A 26,018-nucleotide genomic window follows, 5' to 3' on the forward strand; every position below is an offset into this window, starting at 1 on the left:
CTGTGATCAGGAGAGAAGCCAGTACTGTACCTTTCAGCCCAGTACTGAACCACAAAAGTAATTATAGCACAAGTTACTTAACTTTGGTAATGATATATCAGTAAGAAACAGTAGTTAGTGTTAGATTCCTTACCTTAGAATATCCCCAGGCATCAGACTGGATCCGGAAAGTTTTGCGTAGCAGTACCCCTGCGCGTCGGTAGGCGTCGTCTGCGGCTTCGCTTCCGTCGTCTGCGTTGTGATCGCCGGGATGACGTCGGAGTACTTAGCCGCCGCCCTTATGCGCGGACGTCAGTTCTTGTACATAGCTTTCCGCGCCAGGAACGCAGAGCCATGCCAGAGACAGGAGACTGGTGCCATGAAACTAGGGCTCTCAAAGCGAAATAGCAACCCCGGTGGTGGGTCTGAGAACCAAGATCACACCAGAAAGGCCTGGAGAACCGAACGTCCGAAAAAGCCATCTCTCCAGACTTAGCTGTCCAGGCAGTAGTGTCTAGCAAACGTTGGCAGCGAGGCCCACGTAGCTGCCTGACAGATGTCCTGCAAGGGAACTCCCCGACCCAGGGCAGTAGTAGCCGCCGTGGCCCGAGTGGAATGGGTCCTCAGCCCAATAGGAGGCTCCTTTTTCACCAAGGAGTAGCACAACACGACTCACTGAGAGATGGTCCGCTTGTGCACCGCCTCTCCCTTCTTAGCGCCCACGTAACCAACAAAGAGCTGGTCGTCCACCCGGAACTGGCATGTGCGGTTTAGATCGAACGAGAGCGCACATTTTGGGTCAATAAAGTTTTTCATTGTGGCAGTCGACTTTTGCCCGTGTTCCGCCATACATAGGAAACATAAAACGGCTCGCACACAGAGCAGCTCCGTGTGGCTGTTGTCAAAATGATGAACAAAAAGATTCATAGTGCACTTATGTGTCACATCCTGATTGTGTTCGTGACTAAGTCAAATTTGGGTTCACTCGTGGTAGCGATAGCGAGAATACTACATTTTCCAAATGCTGCGGCGGCAGCAGAGCAAGAAGACTACAATTCCCAACAGCAGACGTTGCCACGACAACGGAGCAGTCACGCGTCCGCCTTGATGCACCCTGATACGCCGTACGTTAAATACACCGCTTGCTTAGCGGAGTCACCAACTTTTGCAGTCAAACTCGGATATGAAAGGTGAAGATTTCCCTGGTTCCCGAAAATAAGTAAGCTTTGCCATCAGTCCGCCCAGAGATTTTGAATATCGGTAGTGTAAGAATGGACCAATGTGGCCTCACCAAGCTATTGTCTCCCTTACAGACTTTCCGACTTACGCGGACACAACTAAATTCATCGCCCCTGTAAGCGTCAGGTGCAAGACATCCACGGTGAGCCTTGCATGCGGTTTTAGTTTGCTCAATATGTCTACGCTAAAGAATTAGACTGCACAAGAAAATTTGCATTTTGAGGTATTCAATACTCGTTTTGGTGTCGATTTCCCCAACAGGAGATCCAGGCATCAATTATATACAGTCCATAGGACGCTTGCCGTGCACAGCTTTTGGGTAAGCATTCTCACATAGCCCTTCGAGGTTTGTCAATCATCCCCAGCATCTGACATGCAACTACAAAAGTCTGTTCTCGGTTCTTGTTTTGTGTACTATTACAGAATGCGGACACATGAATAGTGACCTGAGAGGGTGATTTGCTCATTGAGGAATTAAGGGAGGCAGGCCGCTTCGGTCGGTGCTCTGGTGTTGTTCTTAAAGTTTATAGGAGGAGGCAGTCCGAATTTGAATGTTGTTGTAGGAGAGTAGGGTCTGCAATCCTATGGTCACCCCAGATTTTTGCTTTTTGCTTCACTGGTTTACGACTTTCGCTGGCTGTAGGCCTGCTAATCAGACCCACACCCTAGCTGTTCTCTCTCTAAATTGACATTCATGTACTTTAGGTGCATTTACCAATTGGTATTGGGTCACTCTTGTAAGTCCTACCATAGGTACCCATGGCATAAGTGAACCCAAGGCCTACCAGGAGCTGCAGAATGTATTATGCCACCCCTGCCTGGCCATACAAATCTGACACAACTGGCTAATCAATCAGCTGGTGCAAGGTGGTGTGATCACCCTTTGCTTTAGATATAGTATACCTATATCTAAAACTAAAATGGACACATATACTCCTATAGAACAAGTTACTTACCTTCGGTAACGATATATCTGTAAGAAACATTAGTTAGTGTTAGATTCCTTACCTTAGAATATCCCCAGGCGTCAGTCTGGATCCGGAAACTTTTGCGTAGCAGTACCCCTGCGCGTCGGTAGGCGTCGTCTGCAGGCGTCCCCTGCGGCTCCGCGTCCGTCGTCGGCGTCGTGCGCCGTGATGACGTCGCTGGAGTACATAGACGCCGCCTCCGCGCGCTGACGTCAGTTCTTTGCACACAGCTGTTCCGCGCCAGGAGACGCAGAGCCATGAGAGAACCAACACTGGTGCCATGTACAAACTAGGGCCCTGAAAGGGATGACCTTAACCCTAGGTATCAGTTCGCAGAACGGGGAGGATGGGTGGGTTCGGTAAGGAATCTAACACTAACTAATGTTTCTTACAGATATATCGTTACCGAAGGTAAGTAACTTGTTCATCTGAAAGAAACACGTTAGTGTTAGATTCCTTACCTTAGAATACATACCCCAGCAATACCAACCCCGGTGGTGGGTCTGCGAACCAATACAAAACTACACCAGAAAGTCCTGGAGGACAGAACGGCCAAAGAAGCCATCCCTCCGGACTTGACTGTCCAGGCAGTAGTGCCTCGCAAAGGTGTGCAGCGAGGCCCACGTAGCCGCCTGGCAAATGTCCTGCAAGGGGACTCCCCGGCCCAGGGCAGTAGTAGCCGCCGTGGCCAGAGTGGAATGGGCCCTCAGCCCAACAGGAGGCTCCTTCCGAGCCAAAGAGTAGCACGCTTTGATGCAGAGGACGACCCATCGAGAGATGGTTCGTTTACAAACCGCCCGTCCCTTCTTCGCACCCACGTAGCCAACAAACAGTTGGTCATCCACCCGGAACTGGCGTGTGCGATCCATGTAGAATGAAAGCGCACGTTTTGGGTCCAGACGGTGGAGCCGCTCTTCATCCTTTGAAGGATGCGGAGGCGGGAAGAAGGAAGGGAGGGTGATGGACTGCCCGATGTGAAAGGCCGAAACAACCTTGGGCAGGAAAGAAGGTCTAGTCCTCAGAACCACCTTGTCAGGATGAATGGACAGGAAAGGAGGCTGGACAGAAAGAGCCTGGAGCTCACTCACCCTCCTGGCAGAGGTGATGGCAACCAGGAAAGCCGTCTTTAAAGTCAGGAGACGGAGAGGGCAAGAATGAAGGGGCTCAAAGGGAGCACACATCAGGAAAGTTAGAACCAGGTTCAAATCCCACTGAGGCATCACAAACGGAACAAGTGGAAACATGTGAGTGATGCCTTTCAAGAATCGAGTTACAATCGGGGATTTGAACAAAGAAGGCTGATCAGGAAGCCTCAAAAAGGCTGAAAGGGCAGAAAGGTAGCCCTTGATAGTGCCCAGAGCAGAGCCCTGCTGGGCAAGAGAAAGAAGAAACAGAAGAACCACCGAAAGAGGGGCAGAAAGAGGATCCACAGCCTTTGCTGTGCACCATGCCACAAATCTGTTCCACCGACAGGCGTATACCGACTTAGTGGAGGGACGCCTGGCTGCCAGAATAACATCACAGACTTCAGGAGGCAAGTCAAATGGCCTCAACTGCCGCCGCTCAATCTCCAAGCATGGAGGTGGAGACTGGACAGGTTCGGGTGGAGGACCGTCCCCTGCTGCTGCGACAGAAGGTCCTCCTGAAGGGGCAGGCGGATCGGGGGACCGACTGACATGCTGAGTAGCTCGGGATACCAGTACCTTCGAGCCCAGTCCGGAGCCACAAGGATAACTTGGGCCCGGTCGCGCCTGATCTTCTTCAGCACTCTGGGCAGAAGTGGTATAGGCGGAAAGGCGTATAACAGACCGCAACTCCACTCGCGCCGAAAGGCGTCGCCGTGCGAGTGCCGTCTTGGAAACTCCAACGCGCAGAACTGATGACATTGCGCGTTCTCTTCTGTGGCGAATAGATCTAACCAAGGCTCTCCCCATTGCAGAAAGATGCCTTGCGCCACGTCCGAGTTCAGACGCCATTTGTGATCCATCGAGCACCGACGGCTGAGTTCGTCCGCCCTGGCGTTCAGAGAACCTGCCAGGTGTTGAACCGTCAGAGTCACGCCCTGACGTTCCAGCCATTGCCAGAGGCGCAGAGCCTCCTGGCAAAGGGTCCACGACCCCACTCCGCCCTGTTTGTTGCAGTACCACATGGCGGTGGTGTTGTCGGTGAACACCTGCACTACATTCCCGTTGACAAAGGGGAGGAATGCCTTCAGTGCCAGACGAATCGCCCGCAGCTCCAACAGATTGATATGGAGCCGGGACTCCGCCGGAGACCAGATGCCTCTGATCTCTGCCTCTCCCAAGTGGCCACCCCAGCCCTGGAGGGACGCGTCCGTCACGACAACGTGCTCCGGTTGGGGAAGGGAGAGGGACTTGCCCCTGACCCAATCGCGGTCCGTAAGCCACCACTGCAGTTGTCTCGCAGTGCCCTCCGAGATCAAGACGTGGTCGGACAAGTTGCCCTGATGCTGGGCCCACTGAAACTTCAGGTCCCACTGCAGAGCCCGCATCCGCCACCTGGCGTGATGCACCAGAAGGATGCAGGAAGCCATCAGTCCCAGCAGCCGCAGCGTCAACCTGACCGAGACTCGGGATAGCGGCTGAAAGATGGGAATCAAAGCCTGAATATCCCGAACCCGCCGTTCCGGAGGATAAACCCGAAACTGCGCCAAGTCCAGAACCGCTCCGATGAAAAGGAGCTTTTGAGAGGGACACAGGTGTGATTTCGGCACGTTGATGGAGAACCCCAGGTCGTGCAAGAGGTCTGCCGTCATCTGAAGGTGGTGGACGACTGTCTGGGGCGAGCCCGCCTTCAACAACCAGTCGTCTAGGTAGGGGAAGACTGAAACCCCTAACCTGCGCAGATGGGCTGCGACCACCGCCATCACCTTTGTGAACACCCGTGGGGCGCTGGTAAGGCCGAAGGGGAGCACGATAAACTGAAAGTGCTCCTGGCCTACCGTGAACCGCAGGTAACGCCGGTGGGCCGGCAGGACGGGGATGTGAAAATAGGCGTCCTGCAAGTCCAACGCTACCATCCAGTCTTGCGGGTCTAGAGCAGCCAAGACCTGAGCTAACGTCAACATCTTGAACTTCTCCTTCCGGAGGAAGCCGTTGACGTTCCTTAGATCCAAGATAGGACGTAGGCCCCCCTTGTCCTTCTTGGGTACCAGAAAGTAGTGGGAATAACAACCACGCCCTACTTCTGGCCCAGGAACGCGCTCGATGGCCCCCTTGGCCAAGAGGGCCGTAACTTCCTCCTGCAGAAGTGTCAAGTGGTCCCCCGACACACGGTGGTTCTGCGGTGGCATGGCTGGAGGAGAGGTCTCGAAGGGGAGGAAGTAGCCCCTTCGGACAATTTGCAGCACCCACCTGTCCGAAGTGATCGTGCGCCAGTGAGCGTGGTGATGGCGAACCCTGCCACCCACTGGCGTCACATGGGGCCGAAAGCACGGACTAGGAGGATTTTGGGGTAGATGCTGCGGGGGAAGGTGTGGTCTGACCCCGCCGTTGTCCCCGACCGCCACCACGGCGGTTTCCACGGCCGCCACCGCGTTGGAAGGATTGTTGCGGCGCGTGGCTGGCAGCACGTGTGGGGGCGCCCCTTCCTTGGCCACGAAAGGGACGAAACGAACCCGGTTGCTGACGCTGGGTCGAGAGACCCAAGGACTTGGCCGTGACCCTGGAGTCCTTGAAGCGTTCCAGCGCGTGGTCCGCTTTGTCACCGAACAGGTGACAGCCATCAAACGGCATGTCCATCAGGGTATTTTGGACATCAGCCGAAAAATTGGCGGATCTCAGCCAGGCGTGACGACGAATCGCCACCGTCGTAGACATAGCTCTGCCCAGCGAGTCGGTCGTATCAAGACCACACCGAATTGAATATTTCGCTGCATCTCGGCCCTCAGCCACAGCCTGACCGAGCTTTGCCCGCACCTCCATGGGGCATTCTGGCAGCAGCTCCGCGACCGTATCCCACACAGAGTGGGTGTAGCGGCCCAAGAGGCAGGCGGTGTTGCAAGACCGCAGGCCCAAACTAATGGACGAGAAGACCTTTTTGCCAAACTGGTCATACCTCTTGGATTCCCGGTCGGGCGGGGCCGACGGGAATGCGGACTGGGAGGTCGAGGCCTGGATCACCAGACTCTCAGGAGTGGGGTGGGTAGACAGGTACTTGGGGTCGTCCGGACAAGGACGGTGGCGCCTGGCCACGTTCCGATCAACAGGCGCACCTGAAGCGGGCCTGGACCACGTGCCCAACAGAACGTCAGACAAGGCTTCATTAAACGGCAGCAGAGGCTCCAGTGGGCATGACTGCGGTTTGAAGACCTCGGTGAGGATGTTAGGCCTCACGGCCGCGACGGGGAGCTCAAGGTTTAAGGCCTTGGCAGCCCTCATCAGCACCACAGAATAGGCAGCTCCCTCCACCGATGCCACGGAAGGAGGAGAGATCAAACCAGGGTTAGGGGAGTCGTCCAAACCACTGGCATCCCCCAAGTCACCTGTCCAGTCCGGGTCAAACTGGCACTCGCGAGCCAGAGGGTCCTCGGACCCCTCCCAACCTTCACCGTACTCCTCATCCTCTCCGTATTCGGAGTCAATGATGAAGACCGGCTCCTCGGGGTTCATGGGCCCCATCGGCGCCGGGACCGGCGTCGATCGACGCCCGTCCGGCGCCGCGTCCGGCGTCGGAGAAGGTAAGGGGACGGCGCCGCCCGGAGCCGGCGTCGGAACCCCACCGCCGGCCGGAACCGGCAGCGGAGAACCGGCGCCGCGCGGGGGCGGCGTCGGGGGTAACCCCGATGGCAACGGCGCCGGGGAGGCCGGAAGACCAGCCGGCGCCGATCCCGAAGGCCCCTGCGGCGCCGGGGTCGGAGCCGTCGGCGGCGCCGGGGCCGGAGCACCCGACGGCGCCGAGGCAGGGACACCCGAACCGCCAGGGCCCCCAGACGGTAGCACTGGGCCCGAAGGCGCTGTAGGCCCCGTCGGAGAAGCGAGCGCCCTCATGGCCATGAGGAACGCCTCGATCTCCTCAGGCGTCGCACCATGCCCAGGGACCGGAGGGTATGAGGCAGGCCGCGCCGGCGACTCTCGCGGAGCCGCGGGGTTGGGGTCACCCGAGCCCCCGGCCGCATCGCGCGAGCGTCGGGGGGAGTCGGGGGTACGATGACGACGCCCCGACTTCTTGTGCTTCTTACCTGACGAGGATGACGAGTGGCGTCGACTTCCGGAGCGCCCGGCGCGGCTCCGCGACCGCTCCCTCGAACGCTCTCTCGACCTCCGGCCGGACCGGGACCGCTCCCGGTCCCGACGTGGGGCCGACACCCGGAGCTCCAGTAGCTTGCGGGACCGCTCCCGTCTAGCCTTGTTGGTAAGGGCCCGGCAGTCGACGCAGGAGTCCACGTCGTGGTCGGGGCCCAGACACCGGAGGCAGAGGCGGTGATGGTCTGTGACCGACATCGTGCGCTCACAGCCATCGCAATTCTTAAATCCTGGCATCCTATCAGGCACAATAGAGAAAAAGACAATCGAAAAACTTGGTCAAAGACCGGAGTACTGCTCTTCAGATCTGCGTCCACTGGCGCGGAAAAAAGAAGAACTGACGTCAGCGCGCGGAGGCGGCGTCTATGTACTCCAGCGACGTCATCACGGCGCACGACGCCGACGACGGACGCGGAGCCGCAGGGGACGCCTGCAGACGACGCCTACCGACGCGCAGGGGTACTGCTACGCAAAAGTTTCCGGATCCAGACTGACGCCTGGGGATATTCTAAGGTAAGGAATCTAACACTAACGTGTTTCTTTCAGATAATCACTCCTATGGCAGGCCTCAACAATCCTGGAGGCAGAGTGCTTGGAATTATGTGAGATGGTGCTCTAGCATGAGCTGAGCCTGTCTGCAGCTTTCGGAACCAAGACCTTTAGCTGTTTCCATGATAACGCTATACCATATACTCGTAAGTGCATTATAATCCTAGCAGTTATTGCTAACTTTGGCATAGCATTATCAAAACAGGTCGAGGAAGGTGTCATACGAATTGGAATACTACCCCCTCGCCAGTTCTGGCGACGGGGGTAGCATTCCACCCTTCTAGAGGGACACTACATGTATGTAACTGTGAACGCCGGTTAAAGTTAACTCGAGCCTCAGCATCACAAAATGGATGCTGCCACCACAGACACAAGTCTGACCTCCTGCTGCTGGGAGTCCAGCGAGGGAGGCCTGGACAAAGAGTTTCCTGCCTTGGGAGGTGCTAGCACCACCCCAGACAGAATTCTGTGTATTAGGTAGGACAGGCCTGAAAGGAATGAGACATGCCTGGGGCACACAAGGTGCCCTGTGCATACACCAGTTCAAACCAATTGCTGGGGCACTCCAGCCCCAGCTCTGGCGCACAACCGGACAAAGGATAGGGGGTGTAAGCACACCCCTTCCTGGTCCCACCCATAGGAAGGACCTAGTCATAGTACAGCCCCCTTTAGGAGAATAAAGGTAGGAGCTGGTCCCATTCCAAATTAGATTAATCCTGATTTGAAACTCTACAAGAAGAAACTCTGGACTTCGACGTTCTGCTCCACAGAAGACTGAAGAAATCTCCCTTGTGGCCAAGGAGTGACCACCCTGCACAAGCAGGCACCATCAAGCGTTCCAGCGGTTCACTTTGTTGTCTTCCCGAGTGGATCCAGACTTCAGAGCCCAACGAGACCCGGACTTCCAGACCTCTCCAACCTCTACCTACATCTGCAGCTCAGCTGAGATCCGTGGGTGCGACGAGACACGTGGGACCGGCAATCTTGGAGAAACTGCACTTCTCTTCCAGCACGACTTCAGAGGCATCCTCAATGAAGTGCTTTGGGGATTGAGAAGCCCCAGCCCCGAGCAGCTCATGCACAGAAGATCAGCCCTCCAGCATCCACGTGATCTGCGTGGGCCCTTTTGCTTGATTGCTGCTCGACGCATTGTCTGGTCACTTGCCGGCTGGCTAGTGGCCTCCTAGACGACGATCCTTGAAATCCACACTGCTGGTCTGGTTGCTCCAGACTGGCCCCTGCTTACCTGCAAAGGAGAAGCACCCCGGACCCTCTTGGTCCGCACCAGGCTCCATAGACTTCAACACGGAAACCAGACACACTTTGACACCTATGCACCCGCAGCCTGTGGGTGAGGCACCAAGAGCATTTCTGTGCTCAAGGGTAGATTAACTCTCCTAGTGTCCAGATTTCCAGTCGTTTTAGTCCTAGCTAGTCGGAACTGTCTAATACTTACCTTTTCGTATTTTGTACTGCCCATTGACTTTGTTACGCATCTCGCGTGTGAGTTCACACTCTGCACACGCGTCCCGTGGGCCTCCTGCTACTTACCTAAGGTTAGGGTAGTGTAGTCCCAGCGATCCTACAGCCTCTGGACTGCTCCATTCCTTCTATCGATTTCCTTATACCACTTGTTTAGTATATGGTTTGACGTGCCCCTAGGGCACCATTGTAACTTGTGCAACTTAACGTATTTTTCTTAAGAGTCTTGTCATGTGCTTAGCCCTCTGATTTCATAAAGAGTTCAGAGGTGTATGTTAGTTAATAAATATCTTGTTTATTTTCATAACTACCCGTGTGGTGTCCTTTCATTTGGTATTCAAGGGGATATATGTGGTAAAACAGCTGGCTTCACATGCCAAAAGTTTTTAGCCTAAGACTGCTTTGTCCATGCTACCATTAGGATAGCTGGTCTATAAGGTTGACTTACAACCGAACACCATAAGGGTTGTTTGGACTGATACAAGGTGATCACTAGAACTAGTGAGCATCATATATCAGGCCAACTTCTCACATTGGTGTGCAGCGGTTGGGATTTGAGCTTGCTGTTGTTTTTACCAAATATAATCTTGAGATATCATTTGAAAGATCACATAAGGTACCATAGGTACATATAACAAAGCTTAGAAATACTCTGAGTTCTACTGAACCAGCTGTTGTAGTAGAAAGGGAGTAGCACACCCTGAATACAACTCTTAGCAAGGGATCAGTAGGAAAACCCATAGTGTAGGTAAGTGCACTACTTACATCTCACTAGAAAGCATGTCTAACCACAGGAGGGAAGACAGAGGCTCCCCCTGTGATTAGTGACCCTCCACAGGTCCTTTCCAGATATGCAGCCCTCAGCTTCCAGGAGATGAGACAAGTGTGTACCTCCAGGAAACTGAAACAGGGTTCTAACCCTACCCTTCCTTTTCTGGTAGGTCTCTTAGAGACATATGATGCTAGAAGGGCTTCTAATCCAGGCCCCTCTGATCCTACAGATGGAATCATGCCCCCCTTAGAAGGTGACCCTGAGTCTAACCTCCCTGAAACAGAAGATGTAGATGGTGAGGAAGATGGGGACTCCTCTGATGGAGAGGTAGACAATGGTCAGGCTATAGTCAGCAGACTTACCAGGGCCAACTTAAGCCTACAGGAAAATGGAACTGAGGGAGCCCCAGGCCCATCCACAAGCAGGCCTAACCTTGGGAATAGACTAGTTAGGTCTCGCTCCAGAGGATCTAACAGATCTATTCACACCCATGTCTCTTAGGCATCTTCTCAAAGAGGGATGACTTCCCCTCAGAGAAGAGAACATGAAGCAAAGATGAAGGAAGTGAATCTGAGGATTGAAAGGGAAGAACTTGCCCTTGCCAGAGAGAAACGTGCCTTTGCCAGAGAGCAGAAATTGAGTGGGTTTGAACCCACTGGTGGCAGCATTATCCCTAGAGATAAAGACAGGAGTTTTGATAATAGACACCTGAGTAAAATAGTGCCCTCCTATAAGGTAGGAGATGACATCCACAAATGGATGACTGCTTTGGAGAGGGCCTGCACAGTACAGCAGGTACCCCAGAGTAAGTGGGAAGCTATCTTGTGGCTCTCCTTTGAAGGTAAAGGTAGAGATAAGCTCCTCACTGTCAGAGATGAGGATGCTAATGATTACCAAGTCCTGAAAAATACACTGATTGATGGGTTTGGCTTAACAACTGAACAGTACAGGTTGATGTTCAGAGACACCGAGAAAACTCAGTCTCAGGATTGGACTGTCTTTGTTGATTGTGCCACTAAGGCTTTGGAAGGCTGGTTACTGGGAAGTAAAGTTACTGATTACACAGGATTGTATAATCTAATTATGAGAGAGCAAATCTTAAATAATTGTCAGAACCAGTTGTTGCATTAGCACTTGATTGACTCAGATCTGACCTCTCCCCAAGAATTGGGAAAGAAGGCAGACAGATGGGTCAGGGCAAGGGTCAAGCAGCAGAACCAGAACCAGGGTGGTGGCCAGAAGAAAGCAGATCAAAAGGGTAATCAGAATCAGCAAAATGACGAGAAGTCTCCAACAGGGCCCCAACAATCTAAGGAGGGTGGGTCCCAGAATTCCCAAAAGAAGAAGACTGAAGGCCCAAGAAAACCATGGTGCCAATACTGTAAAAGTAAGACTCACTGGTTTAGTGAGTGCACCAATAAAGGCACAGCTCCTACCACTACTGCCCCTATGGCACCTGCACCCCCTAGTACAGTTAGTAGTGGTAGTGCACCCCCCAAGGCTATAGTTGGGTTAACCCTTGGAACTGAGGTGGGCTCTGACTTAGTCAGGATACCTACTCAGGCTGTTCTTGTTTGTACTGGGGACATGGATATGACCCCTACTGTAAGTCTCAGTGCTCTGGGCAAGTACAGGCAGACACCTTTAATCAATGGAAAAATGGCTCTGGCCTACAGGGACACTTGTGCAAGTGTCACTATGGTGACACCAAACTTTGTGGACCCTGATCAGGTAATACTAGGTTCAGACTACCTAGTGACCAATGCTAGCAATGTCACTACCAATCACAGTATGGCAGTTGTTAACTTCTCCTGGGGAGGGGTAACTGGCCTCAAAAGGGTTGTAGTTAGTTCAGACCTCCCAGTGGACTGTCTGTCGGGCAATGATTTGGAATCCTCCTTATGATCAGAAGTGGAGTATAGGACTCATGTGGAAATGTTAGTTTGTCAGCACATGTCTTTGCTGTGACCAGGTCACAGGCCAAGAAATGCCCAGCTGAACAAGTGCTGGATCCTGGAACAATGGACCAGACACTACCCAAGAGAAAGAGCAGTAGGGTTAAGGTAGTGCCTTCCCCCCTGCCTCAAGGTGAGGATCAGCCCTCTCAGGAGGCTGACCCAAAGACCCCAGAAGGAACTGTCCGAGAAGAGCTTGAACCTGAACAGGTTGAGTTTCTTGGGACAGGGGGACCTTCCAGGGCAGACTTGAGGCAGGCACAGTTAGACGGTTCCTCTCTTGAACCCTCAGACAGCAGGCTGCTGCTGAGGCTGCAGGGAATGCTACAGGTACCCACAAGGTGTACTGGGATGATGGACTCCTATACTCGGAGGCAAGAGACCCCAAAGCCTGGTGCTACCAGGAGGCTGGTCATCCCCTTGTCTCTGAGAGGTTTCCTTCTTAACTTAGCCCATGATATTCCCCTTGCAGGTCACTTAGGCCAGAACAAGATTTGGGAAAAACTTGTCCCACACTTTCACTGGCCTCATATGTCTGAAGACACCAAAGAGTTTTGTCGCTCATGTGTCACCTGTCAAGCCAGTGGCAAATCAGGTGGACCAACAAAGGCCCCCCTTATACCACTACCTGTGGTGGGGGTACCCTTTGAAAGAGTGGGGATTGACATTGTTGGACCAATGGACCCCCCAACAGCATCTGGGCACAGATTTATACTGGTGGTAGTGGATCATTCTACCAGGTATCCAGAAGCTATTCCCCTTAGGACCACTACAGCTCCTGTTGTGGCCAGGGCCCTACTTGCAGTTTTCTCCAGAGTGGGGTTTCCTAAGGAGGTTGTCTCTGACCGAGGTGCAAACTTCATGTGAGGATACTTGACTGCAATGTGGAAGGTGTGTGGTGTAAATTACAAATTCGCCACCCTCTATCATCCACAGTGCAATGGGCTTGTGGAGAGATTCAACAAGACCCTAAAAGGGTTGATAAAAGGGTTACCTGAAAAGCTTAGGCGCAGATGGGACATCCTTTTACCCTGCCTTCTGTTTGCTTACAGAGAGGTCCCACAGAAGGGGGTTGGCTACAGCCCTTTTGAGCTTCTATTTGGGCATCCTGTAAGAGGAGCCCTATGTCTTGTGAAGGAAGGATGGGAGTTACCTCTCAAAAAGCCTAAACTTGACATAGTGGACTATTTACTTGGTCTCCGCTCCAGGATGGCAGAGTACATGGAGAAGGCATCCAAAAACCTTGAGGCCAGCCAAGAACTTCAAAAAGCTTGGCATTACCAAAAGGCTGTCCTTACTGTTACCAGCCTGGGCAGAGGGTGTGGGTGTTGGAGCCAGTGGCCCCAACAGCTCTCCAAGACAAATGGCCTGGACCCCATACCATCATTGAACAAAAGGGAGAGGTCACCTACCTGGTGGACCTTGGAACTCCCAGGAGCCCTCACAGAGTACTTCATGTGAACAGGCTCAAGGCATTTGTTGCCAGGGAGGTCATGGGCTTGCTCATGGCCACAGATGAGGGACAGGAGGAAGAGAGTGACCCTCTCCCAGACTTGCTCACTCAGAACCCTGATAATGGATCAGTAGATGGTGTGGTCTTTTCTGACAGCCTCTCCGAGCATCAGCAAAAGGATTGCAAACAGGTTCTTCAATCCTTTAGACAAATGTTCTCTCTGACACCCAGTCAGACAATCTGGTGCACCCATGACGTGGACACTGGTGACAGTCTGCCTATAAAGAGTAAAATCTACAGGCAACCTGACCACGTCAGGGACTGCATAAAACAAGAAGTACAAAAGATGTTAGAATTGGGAGTCATTGAACCCTCAGAGAGCCCTTGGGCTAGTCCTGTAGTTCTAGTGCCAAAACCTCACACCCAGAATGGTAAGAGAGAGATGAGGTTTTGCGTAGACTACAGGGGTCTCAATGCTGTCACTAAGACAGATGCCCATTCAATACCTAGAGCAGATGAACTCATAAATAAATTGGCTTCTGACAAATTCTTGAGTACATTTTACCTGACAGCTGGTTATTGGCAAATCAGGTTAGCTGAGGATGCCAAGGCCAAAACAGCATTTTCTACCCCAGGAGGTCATTACCAGTTTGTGGTGATACCCTTTTTGATTTGAAAAATGCACCTGCCACTTTTCAAAGGTTGGTGAACCAAGTTCTCACTGGGTTGGATGACGTTTGTGCAGCATATCTAGATGATATTGCTGCCTTTAGCTCAACCTGGGAGGATCACCTGATCCACCTGAGGAAAGTTTTGGAGGCCCTGCAAAAGGCAGGCCTCACTATCAAGGCTACCAAGTGCCAGATAGGGCAGAGTCAAGTTGTGTACCTGGGCCACCTTGTAGGTGGAGGCCAGGTTCAACCATTGGAGAGCAAGATACAGGCCATAAAGGACTGGGCTCCTCCAACCACCCAGACACAGGTCAGAGCTTTCTTGGGCCTGTCTGGTTACTATAGGAAATTTGTCAGAAATTATGGGACCATTGTGACCCCACTTAATGACCTGACAAGTAAGAAAATGCCAAAGAAAGTTCAGTGGACAGTTAGCTGTCAAAAGGCATTCGATGACCTAAAGCAGGCCATGTGCACTGCACCTATTCTCAAGAGTCCAGACTACTCCAAACCTTTCATTGTCCAAACAGATGCTTCTGAGTTGGGTGTGGGAGCTGTTCTATCTCAACTGAATATTGATGGTCATGACCAGACCATTGCTTTTATAAGTTGAAGGCTGACCCCTAGAGAGAAACGTTGGTCAGCTATTGAGAGGGAGGCCTTTGCTGTGGTTTGGGCCCTGTAGAAGTTGAGGCCATACAGGTTTGGAACTCACTTCAAGATTCAGACAGACCATAAGCACCGCTTGTGGCTAAATCAATTGAAGGGTGAAAACTCCAAACTTCTTAGGTGGTCCATTTCCCTACAGGGGATGGACTTTACAGTGGAGCACAGACCAGGGACTGACCATGGCAATGCAGATGGTCTCTCCAGGTACTTCCACTTAGAACAAGAAGACTCACCTGGTCAAGGTTAGTTTAATGTCCCTAAGTTTGGGGGGGGGGGAGGGAGGGGGGATGTAGGAGACTAGGGTCTGCAATCCTATGGTCACCCCAGATTTTTGCATCACTGGTTTACGACTTTCCCTGGCTGTGGGCTTGCTAGTCAGACCCACAGCCTAGCTGTTCTCTCTCTAAATTGACATCCATGTATCTAGGTGCATTTACCAATTGGTATTGGGTCACTCGTGTAAGTCCTTGTACAGTGTACCATAGGTACCCAGGGCATAAGTGAACCCAAGGCCTACCAGGGGCTGCAGCATGTATTATGTCACCCCTGGCTGGCCATCCAAATCTGACACAACTGGCTGATCAATCAGCTGGGGCAGGGTGGTATAATCACCCTTTGCTTTAGATATAGTATACCTATATCTAAACCTAAAATGGACACATATACTCCTATAAGTCACTCCTACGGCAGGCCTCAACAATCCTGGAGGCAGAGTGCTTGGAATTATGTGAGATGGTGCTCTAGCATGAGCTGAGCCTGTCTGCAGCTTTCGGAACCAAGTCCTTTAGCTGTTTCCATGATAACGATATACCATATACTCTTAAGTGCATTATAATCCTCGCGGTTATTGCTAACTTTGGCATAGCATTATCAAAACATGTCGAGTAAGGTGTCATACGAATTGGAATACTACCCCATCGCCAGTTCTGCCGACGGGGGTAGCATTCCACCCTTCTAGAGGGACACAACATGTATGTAACTGTGAACCCCGGTTAAAGTTAACTCGAGCCTCAGCATCACAAAACGGATGCTGCCACCACAGACACAAATCTGACCCCAGACAGGATTTTGTGTATTAGGTAGGACAGGCCTGAAAGGAATGAGACATGCCTGGGGCACACAAGGTGCCCTGTGCATACAGTGGTTCAAACTAGTTGCTGGGGCACTCCAGCCCCAGCTTTGGCGCGAAACCGGACAAAGGATAGGGGGTGTAACCACCCCCCTTCCTGGTCCCACCCATAGGAGGGACCTAGTCATAGTACAGCCCCCTTTAGGAGAATAAAGGTAGGAGCTGGTCCCATTCCAAATTAGATTAATCCTGATTTGAAACTCTACAAGAAGAAACTCTGGACTTCGACGTTCTGCTCCACAGAAGACTGAAGAAATCTCCCTTGTGGCCAAGGAGTGACCACCCTGCACAAGCAGGCACCATCAAGCGTTCCAACGGTACACTTTGTCGTCTTCCCGAGTGGATCCAGACTTCAGAGCCCGACGAGACCCGGACTTCCAGACCTCTCCAACCTCTACCTACATCTGCAGCTCATGAAGATGTTGTCCGGGTCTGGTGCCTGTCGCTGCATTTATTGCCTGGCGGCGCGTCGGTTCCGAATAGTTTTCTTGGATCGAAACTGTGCGCAGGCTGGACAGCTTTCCTCCTTATGGTCTGGGGAAAGGCACTTGTTGCATACTGAGTGCTTATCAGTATGTGGGAAGAGCCACAAGAAGCACAGAAACTCCTTTTGAAACCACAAAGGTTCCACAAGAAAAAAACCATATAAACGCCCCTTCTCAGGGATGGCACCCAGGATCTGGAATGCCCTCCCTCCAGAAAAAAGACTTATCTCAAGCACTGCATCTGATAAAAAGGAAGTCAAATGGATCCGCCTGGCTAAATTCACTTGCACAATCTGTGGAAATACTATTGACTGTTTATCTCTCCCTTGCATTACATGGTCTGAACCGACCACCCACTCACATTCTGTTACCTTGCACTGTTTGCTATTTGCACAAAATATCTTGTTAAGTATTCTTTTTGTCCTCATTTCATATTTATGTTAAGCGCTCTGATATCTGTAAGGATCTTGTTCGCGCTATATAAAACTTTGAAAATAAAAATGGAAGATCGATGAGTCGCTCCCGAATATTCTCAGGGAAAACTCCATCCCGAAGCCAAGCATGGCGACAGAGAGCGACCAAGGAAGCCATGGCCCGGCCCAGCACCTCTGAGATGTCTAGAGCGGAGCAGAGAATAAACGCCGCAAGCTCCCGGCCATCAAAAGCATGATGCCGTAAGTCCACCTGACCACCCTCCTGGGTCGCTGCGGGTCCGAGAGACTCAGCCGAGTCCCACAAACAGGAGAAGGCCTGAGCCAGCGCACACAAGTTGTTCAGGGCCCGCAGGGCAGCGCTGGTCGAGGCGAACATGTTGCGCCCCCCAAGAGTCCAGCCAGCGGGCCTCTCAAGATGGTGAAGTCAACAGCAGTGGCAGGGTGGGAAAAGCAGTCCGTAAAAGAGGACTGGAGGCAGAGAGGTGGAGGGAAAGGCACGCCGGGTCACGCAGCGCAGAAGATGCCGATGCACCGGGTGCCCTGAGGCAGGACGCCTCCAAGCCCCCGTCAAGGAAGAAAGGAGGGAACCTTCGAACGGAAGCAAGATTCCCTCCTACCAGAGCCCTGGTGGAGGACCTCCAATAGATGGTCCGCCGGAAAGTAAGCCACCAGGTCACCCATATGCAGGATGCCCAATTGCCGTGGACACCGCGTGAGCCAAGGCCGCCTCCGCCTCCGTAGAGCCCCGCAGTGCAGCTCTTCCGTGGGTGACGGCTGCAAACTAAAGCGGCCGTCCCCGAGGTCAAGTGGTGAGGGCAAGGGTCAGACCTGGAAGTCAGAAGGAGCTGAAGAATGAGAGACCTGCCGCTCTTCCGACGAATACCTCTTCCTTCCGAAGGGCGGGGAGCCGCTCTTCGACGCCGGTGAAAAAGACACCACACAGCGACGAGTCTCCGGGGAGGAAGACACCACAATACAGGCCGCCTCCGGAGAAGGAGCGTCCGAAGACTAATCCGCGTGAAACCCTTCGCGGATCCGTAGAGTCCGCAGCCTGAGGCAGCTTGCCGGCACCATCCATCTGGCGGCGTCGGACAAGGTTCCTCCAAGTCACTCTGCATTGGAGACCGGAGCGGAGCTGGAGTCAAATCGGCCCCAGACTGGCGCCGACCCGACCCCCGTCGAGGAAGACACCTGCACGGGGGAACGAGACGGGCCTGGGGAGTGTCACGAAGCCCTCCGCCAGCCGCGGCCCAGAATGAGGTGTAGATCGCTTGGCAACCCATGAGGTGGTGCCAGGGACGATTCAACCTCTGACTCTCCCTCCGCCGAGGCAGGTGCCTGTGGGGAGAGACGAGAGGGGCCCGAAGAGGGGTCCGCACCCTGCCACGACCCAGAGCGGGGCGAGGAGGTTGCACCGACCCCTGTGGCTCCGCATGGTGCAGCTGCTGCCATAGCAGCGCCACCTCGGCCTTAGACAGGACCACCTTGTCGAAGAACCGAGAGGGGCCTTGGAATGCGACCAGTACCCTAGTGACCTCCCGCGACACCACAGGGACTCCCGCAGGAGTTTGCGGCGAGGCAGAGACGCCGTGGCCTGAAGGTGGTGGCCCAGAGGAGCCGCACCCCAACAGCACCAAATCCTCCAAGCCTGGATCCGAACCAGTCGGCGCCGGAGACACCGGCGGCGCCGCAGAGGGCCCTACGCAAGGCGAGGGGTCCGGCGACGCCCCAGGAGGGGAAAACGCCAGCGAGGCCTGCAAAGCCGCCGCGTATGTCTCCATGTGGACTCTCGACGCCCCAACACCGGGAAACAGTGGATAGGACGACACGCGGGTCTGCATCACCCGCGGAGAGTCCACGCCCCCAGCAGGCTGGAAACCAGCCCCAGGGGACAAACTGTGACAATTACCCTGGGAGCGACACTCACGTGACATTGGAGAAGGGCGAGGACGACTACCATGGCCGTACCTGAAGCCGTCCGCTGAAGCAGACCGAGGGGAGGACGTCGACCTGGAGAGACGCGCCGTGAGAAGTTTCATGTGGCGCTCCCGCCACGACTTCGGCTTCAACTGTTCACAGTCCTCACAGTCAGTGGTGCCGTGATCCTCCCCCAAACACCACATACAGATGAAGTGCGGGTCCGTCACCGACATAAGACTCCCACAAAACGTACAAGTTTTGAAGCCCGAAGGCATTCGCACACTGTTCAAACAAAAGAAATGGGGAAAAAAGGGGCTTGAAACAGGCCCGGATCCGCGTTGCGTGGGCACGCCGGGGCGGGTCTTATGTGACCTCGTTGACATCACATACGTGGACGACACCTGGGCGGAGTCGTGTGGTGTCGCCCCGCCCCCGGCGCGCAGGGCTGCTGTGGCAAAAAAGTTTCCAGGTCCAGTCTCACGCCTGGGGATAATTCTACGTGAAGGAATCTGCGGCTAGTAGTCTCTATCAGATTTACTTTTCAGTTACTTTATAGATTACTTTGGTCGATACTTTTTAGGCTACTTTTTAAGTTACTTTTGCTAATCAGTGTGATATGCCTAGATATCACACTGAGACATATCTTAGACAAAAGGTAAGTAATTCAGACAGTACACATATGCAGTTTTTCAGTGTTCATACAGACCAACTACACATTTAAAAGACTTTTTAGGGAAAATTAGTCAATGCAAACCTATGGATGGAAATGAAGTTCTTGGTTTGCAGGGAAGTACTTATTGTGGGAGTTGGTAATCTGGGGTTTGAACTAGGGTTCCCCCAGGGTTAAGGATGCCCTCTCAAATCACCCTCAGTGGCACAAGGACGGCCGGGTGCAGAGTGCTGAGGCCCAATGTTATACAATGGAGGGGGCCTCCGATTGGTGGCTGCTCATGAGCAGGGCACAAGGTTGTGGGAGCAACACTACCAGTTTCGTGAACACCTGAGGTGCTTTGGTAAGGCTAAAGAAGAGCAGTCTAAACGCTTGTGGCCTTCCTGAAACCAAAGGAAATTCCTGTGGGACTGCAGGATGGGATGAGGCAGTTGGCATACTGCAGGTCCAATGGCACCATCCAGTCTACTGGATCCAGGGTAGACTTAACTTGGTCCAGGGTGAGCATCTTGAACTTGTCCTACCTGAGGAAGAGGTTAAGGCTTAACAACCAATCCTGATCTATGATGCCAGCACCCTCACTAGGGATTCTTTGACCAAGCAGGCTTGAAATGCTCCTCGGACTATGGACAAGTGGTCCACTGGAAATCATTTAGGTGGGAAGGCATGTTGGAGAGCAGTGTCAGGAACAAACGGGAGTTCTGCACAATCCGGAGCACCCACTGGTCGGATGTAATGCTCCTCCACCATGGGAGGTGAAAGGTGATCCAACCTTCTACCAGATGACCATGTGCAACTAGGAATAAACTGAAGTGGTATTATGGTGGATGCAGGATGAGGGGTGGGGATTGGGTCGTACATTGATCCTGTGGTCTTGGACACTGAAAACCGGAGCCCTGGTCTCTGCCTCGTATGGCTTGGGAGGACTGCTGTTGCTGAGGAAATGTTTGGCGCAGCCTGCCTCTGATGATATCTGGAGAAAGTGCCATCTTTCTTGCCTTGGTATGCCCCCACTTTTAGCTGAATTGCTGATGTGCTTTGACTGTGTGCGCTCAGGGCTCCTGCCAACCAGGTACCCAGGGCCTGTGTTCCTCCCCCAAAACTGTAGAAAAAACCCATTGAGCTCAATGTTAAATTGTGTTTAGAATTGTGTTGCCAATTTAACCACTGTAACTATTGTACTTACAAAGTCTATTGCCTTTCTGCAAAGTAATTACCAAAAGTCTCTCATATTGAGAAAAGTATACTTTGATACCTGTTGGTTCTAAAATAAAACTATAGGCCTAGAGTTCAGTTCTTGAGTTTGTGAAACCTTTTGCTGACTGAGTGTGCATTCTCAAGAAACGAACCGAAGGAGTCAGACTTCCTCTGCTGCGCACTAGAGCAATCGCCAAGGCTCCACAGACCCTTAAACACGTTGCACAGGCTGGTGCAGAATAACCACCATGGAATATTAAGCACCAGTGAGTACCTCAGGTGCTTGTCGGCTGACATGCACCATCAACATTAGAAAACCAGAGGAATCGTACACCTAATAATAAGGCTGTCCAACCACCTCCAGTCCTGATGAAGACCCGCTTTAGATGCGCATAAATCAGCACATCGTCCCCAGGGTCGAAACGTCGACGTTCTATGTCATACACCAGTCTGCACAAAGCCCCACTGAACAAAAGGAATAATTTAAATCTCTTGACTATTGTGCCTTACATTGGTTATTTAAAAAAGTTTTTTTGTTTAATGTATTTATGTTTTGTCACCTGTAATCACTCAGTCACCAGTTACGACCTAGACACTTTGTGTATTCACAGCCTATGTATTTTATGTACATTGGACAGCATATCTGATTCATTGCAGAAACATATACCTTTGAAAAATTAAAGACGTATTTTCCTCTTTTTGTGGTCAGTGTGTAATGAGTGTGTGTATCCATCATGGGATACTATGACTATATTGATGTATTAAGTACTATGTTGATTTGAATCGTGCTTTCCGAAAGAACCATTGTTGTTTGTTTAAAGACTGAGTGTGTACAACAAATGCTTTACATTGTCATCTGATACTGCCTTACTGCTCGACCAAGCTACCACTTTAGAAAGTAAGGTCCTATCTGACTTTAACCTCTGGAGATTGAGGACTCTATACACACTGTAACCTTACTTTTGGTCCAGTATATATAGAGCCCCTCTCTTACAATGTCTCCTTCTAAAGCCTCGAAAGAGGCGAAATGGCAGGAAGAACTGCCATGGAGGCGGTGCTAATCCCAGGAAGTGCCCTGTCACCTTACTTTTTCTATAAAGCACTGCATCTCAATGAGGCATGCGTCGTCAAACTGCATGTCCATGACAGACTACTGGACATCGCCTGGTGTACCACATCTAAGCATGACGCCTAAGCACCACACATGTTCCAACTGCCCCACCCAAGAGCTCGGCGATGTGCAATCCTGAGCGAATGAAGTTGTTTGCTGCGTCTTGGCCATCTTTGATAAGGCTTTGGAGGTTGGCCCGGATATCACCTGGGAATGATATCCAACGCCGTCTCTCACTAAACATCTCCCAGGGGGCTTCTGGTACTGACCGAACTGGAGGTAAGGATAGCAGAGGAAAACATACTTTTGGCGAATGTCTCCATACGTTTTGGCTCTGTATCTGAAATGCATTTGGTTTCAGCCGACTTTGTTGAGGCCAGCACTGCCAAGTATCCCATAGTGGGATGCTGGAGGACAGTGTTCCCAGAGCAGGCCTACGCGTCTTTCAATCTGCTATTCACTGGAGGGCCAGCTCCTACTTTTGCCCAAACATTTTACCCTTCAGTGTGTACGCCAGGCTCTCGCTGAAGGGCAAAAGAGGTACCCGGCAAGTCTGACTTAAATGAAGGACCGCCAATACTTTTGAAATCTGCAGTAGGTAAGCTGTGGTACAGAACCTTCACTGCTCTCCTAATGTTGCAGAGGCATGCTCCTCTGTAGCTTTATGTGGATTCAGTGAGTGGAGGCCAATGTCACAAGTATCCAGACCAATGGCACCTTGAAAGTCCTGGAAGAGATTCTTGTCATCAAACAGTTGACTGTTTTCATAATTATCATATTGTGGAAACGGCTACAGATTGGAATGAGGATGCTGATGGCATTATTGCAGTTTGGGTAGAGGTTGCGGGTGACTATCAGAATTCAAAAGGACTATTGGCTCCCCTGGCATAGGCAAACAGGGTTGCAGAGCCTGTCATGGCACCATGGGCCACATTGGACAAGGCGCTGTACTTGAAGTGGGGGCTAACTTTGAGGCGCGGTCGAGTGGCACAGTTTGCATCTGGGTCAAATCCACTGGCAGTAAACCAACTGGAGGCCACCTCTGATCTGTAGGGCCTGAAAGTGTTCCAGTGGGATGTGGGTCTTTGAATTCCATTATCTGTTGCAGCATTGCTGCTGGACCAGGGAAGTCGGGGCCTATTTGGGAGGAGGGTTAGAATTGGTTGCTGGGTTGAAAACAGAGTTTGTGGCCTGGGAGCACCCAGGGTGTTGCATGAATCTGTGTGGTGGGAGAGGTGGGTCTAAGAAGAACTGTGCTTGATTACTTGTGATACTTGGTCTTCTTTGACTTACCTCAACATCTTGACTTCAATGAAGAACGGTTGTAAAAACAGCCCCAGAAGCACAACAACATATAATTGGAGCATGGCTAAGCTACTGCAGTCTCCTCAGGAGATATGATCTTACTGCAAGCAAAACACTACATCTATACAGCATGCAGTTCTTGGAGGGGCTGTACCTGGTCCAGCAGAATCTGGCACACGTCTGGGGTGAAGTGTCTCAGGGCTGCTAGGGTCTTGCTGAGTATCTTCAAGAGGCTGTGCTGAACGGTGCGCAGGGCCCTCTGCTCCATGGCCTCAGATTCCGCACTTGCCTGCTTGGAAGGCGTGTGAGCAGTGCGCTGCATACGAGGAGGTCCTGCTGGTGGGAGAGCCTCACCATTTCTTGTCTATGGCAAAGATGGAGAAGAAAACATGAATAACAGACTGTAAAAAAAATATAATTTGCTCTCAAAGCCTTCCAGAAATGAAGAAAGTTTGTGCTGTACTGTAAGGGGAGAGAAAGAGGAATTATTTAACAAGTAAACTCTTACTACCCAAGTAAGAGTAATCAAGAAACATCCATGGTTCCTTTGCACAGGCGACATAAGTCTCAGTATTTCCTTGGCTAGTAGTCCTGTTTCTTTTTGCTTCCACCAGAGGATGCCGACACTTCATCAACACTAAGTGGCATGCTTGATCATAGCGCTTTCTCTTCCACCAGAAACATGTTGCCGGACGGGCTTACTTTGAGCTCTTGATGAATATTAGGTTGAGAGTGGATTATGTAGAGGGACTCAGGGTGATTAAAATTGTGTACCAGAGTATAGGACTTCGTATATTGATGAGACCTTGGCACAATATTACCAACTATGGTGAAAGACCAGAGCTACTAGAACCCCCTATAACTAAAGCTTAAGTCGTTTTCAGTGCCTCCATGGGTCTGTGGCATTTGTCAGGCCCCCACACGAGTCCTGCAGCAGTCTACTAACTAGGATTGCCAACTGGCCATTTTCTTCCTGGTACGAGTAGCATTTTAACGTTCCAGCTGGTACAAAAATTCTGTTATCTTTTCCCCCTTAATCCTCAACTGCTAAGTAAACAAAACAAACACAGAATGGCATAAAATGAACACAGACTATTTTCTTGAAGGAGCTATTTCGGCATCATGCCCGGACCTCTGCAGATTCTAAAAAAGTGAAAAAATGGCTATTATTTCTGTCTCTGAAAAGTAGCAGTGCTACTGCTAAACCTGCATTACTAGTGCTGTGTAAGTATCAGAGGTTTAGGGAGAAAGTGAAATGTACTCTGATGGCCAGTTATAACAACGTATGGCTCCAGCTTGGGCAGTTCCTGGAATGGCTAATTGCTTATTTTCGGCATCTCTGTTTTTTCTGGCCTATGCTCCCCTGTCTGCAGTTTGTCTTCCATGTCTTGGGTGTGGCCAGTCTCTACCAAATCTGGGGCTCTATCTCTCTATTTCCAAGAATTCGCCATTTCTTTTGAACCTGGAGTATGCCATCTCTCACTCAACCCTTTCTTGGATGTGCCCAGTCTTGAACACAGTGCATCAAAAACAAAGCGATGGATGAAAAGCTTGAACTAAACTCCGCCACTGGCAATCGCTTGGGCCACATCCCAATCCATTGTTTTTCTACCACCATGCCACCTCAGTTTGGACCGGAACACAAGCAACCCAGGAACAGATTCACACAGATTAGGAATGGCTGTGGCTGGTATTAGGTGGCTTACATTAATTCAGCGCCATGAAACCTCTGGGTGTACGAGCGCTATATAAAACCTTGTTAAGATAAGATAAGATAATCCATCCCTTTATTGTATAAAGTGATGACCTAAGTGTTACGGGTATGACTAGACATGGCCCCGTGCTCACGGTCACTGGAACCAAGGTGTACCCGGCTGATGAGCCCTAGCTAGGGTCTAACCGGTCATGGGATGCTTGTGTTCTGGTTCAGGAAGGACCTAGCTTAGCAGTTGGGGCTGGACTGTTCCCACTGGAACAAGGTCAAGCCTGATTTCCATATGACCGGGTCCTAACTGAGGTGACACGTTGTGCAAAATAATGATGGACTAAGAGGATGCCCAGGGGATTACCAGTGGCTGAGATTAATTCAAGCATTCCAACCATCACTTTTTTGTATACTTCAGTCTCTAACCCAGGCATGCCTCGTTCCTACTGAATTTACAAAGGCTCCATCCAAGTGCGCTCTACCTCTACCAACTCAGGTGCGCTTACCAACTCAGGTGTGTGCTAAATCTACCAACCCGGAGGCGCTCTACCTCTACCAGCCCGGAGGCGCTCTACCTCTACCATCGTGGAGGCGCTCTACCTCTACCAGCCCGGAGGCGCTCTACCTCTACCATCGTGGAGGCGCTCTACCTCTATCAACCCGGAGGAGCTCTACCTCTACCAACCCGGAGGCGCTCTACCTCTACCATCGTGGAGGCGCTCTACCTCTACCAACCCGGAGGAGCTCTACCTCTACCAACCCGGAGGCGCTCTACCTCTACCAACCCGGGTGCGCTCTACCTCTACCAACCCGGAGGCGCTCTACCTCTACCAACCCGGGTGCGCTCTACCTCTACCAACCCGGGTGCGCGGGCCCCCGCTGGCCAGAGCACACAAGGGCCCCCGCCGGCCAGAGCACACAAGGGCCCCCGCCGGCCAGAGCACACAAGGGCCCCCGCCGGCCAGAGCACACAAGGGCCCCCGCCGGCCAGAGCACACGCAGGGCCTCCGCCGGCCAGAGCACACGCAAGGCCTCCGCCGGCCAGAGCTCGCGGGGCCTCC

At 52.1% G+C, this 26,018-nt stretch overlaps 1 protein-coding gene across 2 annotated transcripts in view; it reads right to left on the reverse strand.

Moving 5' to 3' along the window:
- NUP188 (nucleoporin 188) overlaps positions 1-26,018 on the reverse strand; it is a 1,272,194-nt gene that overhangs the window by 111,698 nt on the left and 1,134,478 nt on the right. For both annotated transcript variants that reach the window (XM_086924860.1, XM_086924859.1), the window contains exon 40: positions 23,407-23,616. In XM_086924860.1, coding sequence (XP_086780986.1) covers positions 23,407-23,616 — 210 coding nt within the window. The remainder of the gene's footprint in view (positions 1-23,406; positions 23,617-26,018) is intronic.

The sequence above is a fragment of the Lissotriton vulgaris genome, chromosome 5 (genome assembly GCF_964263255.1).
Source record: "Lissotriton vulgaris chromosome 5, aLisVul1.2, whole genome shotgun sequence".
Lineage (NCBI taxonomy): Eukaryota > Metazoa > Chordata > Amphibia > Caudata > Salamandridae > Lissotriton > Lissotriton vulgaris.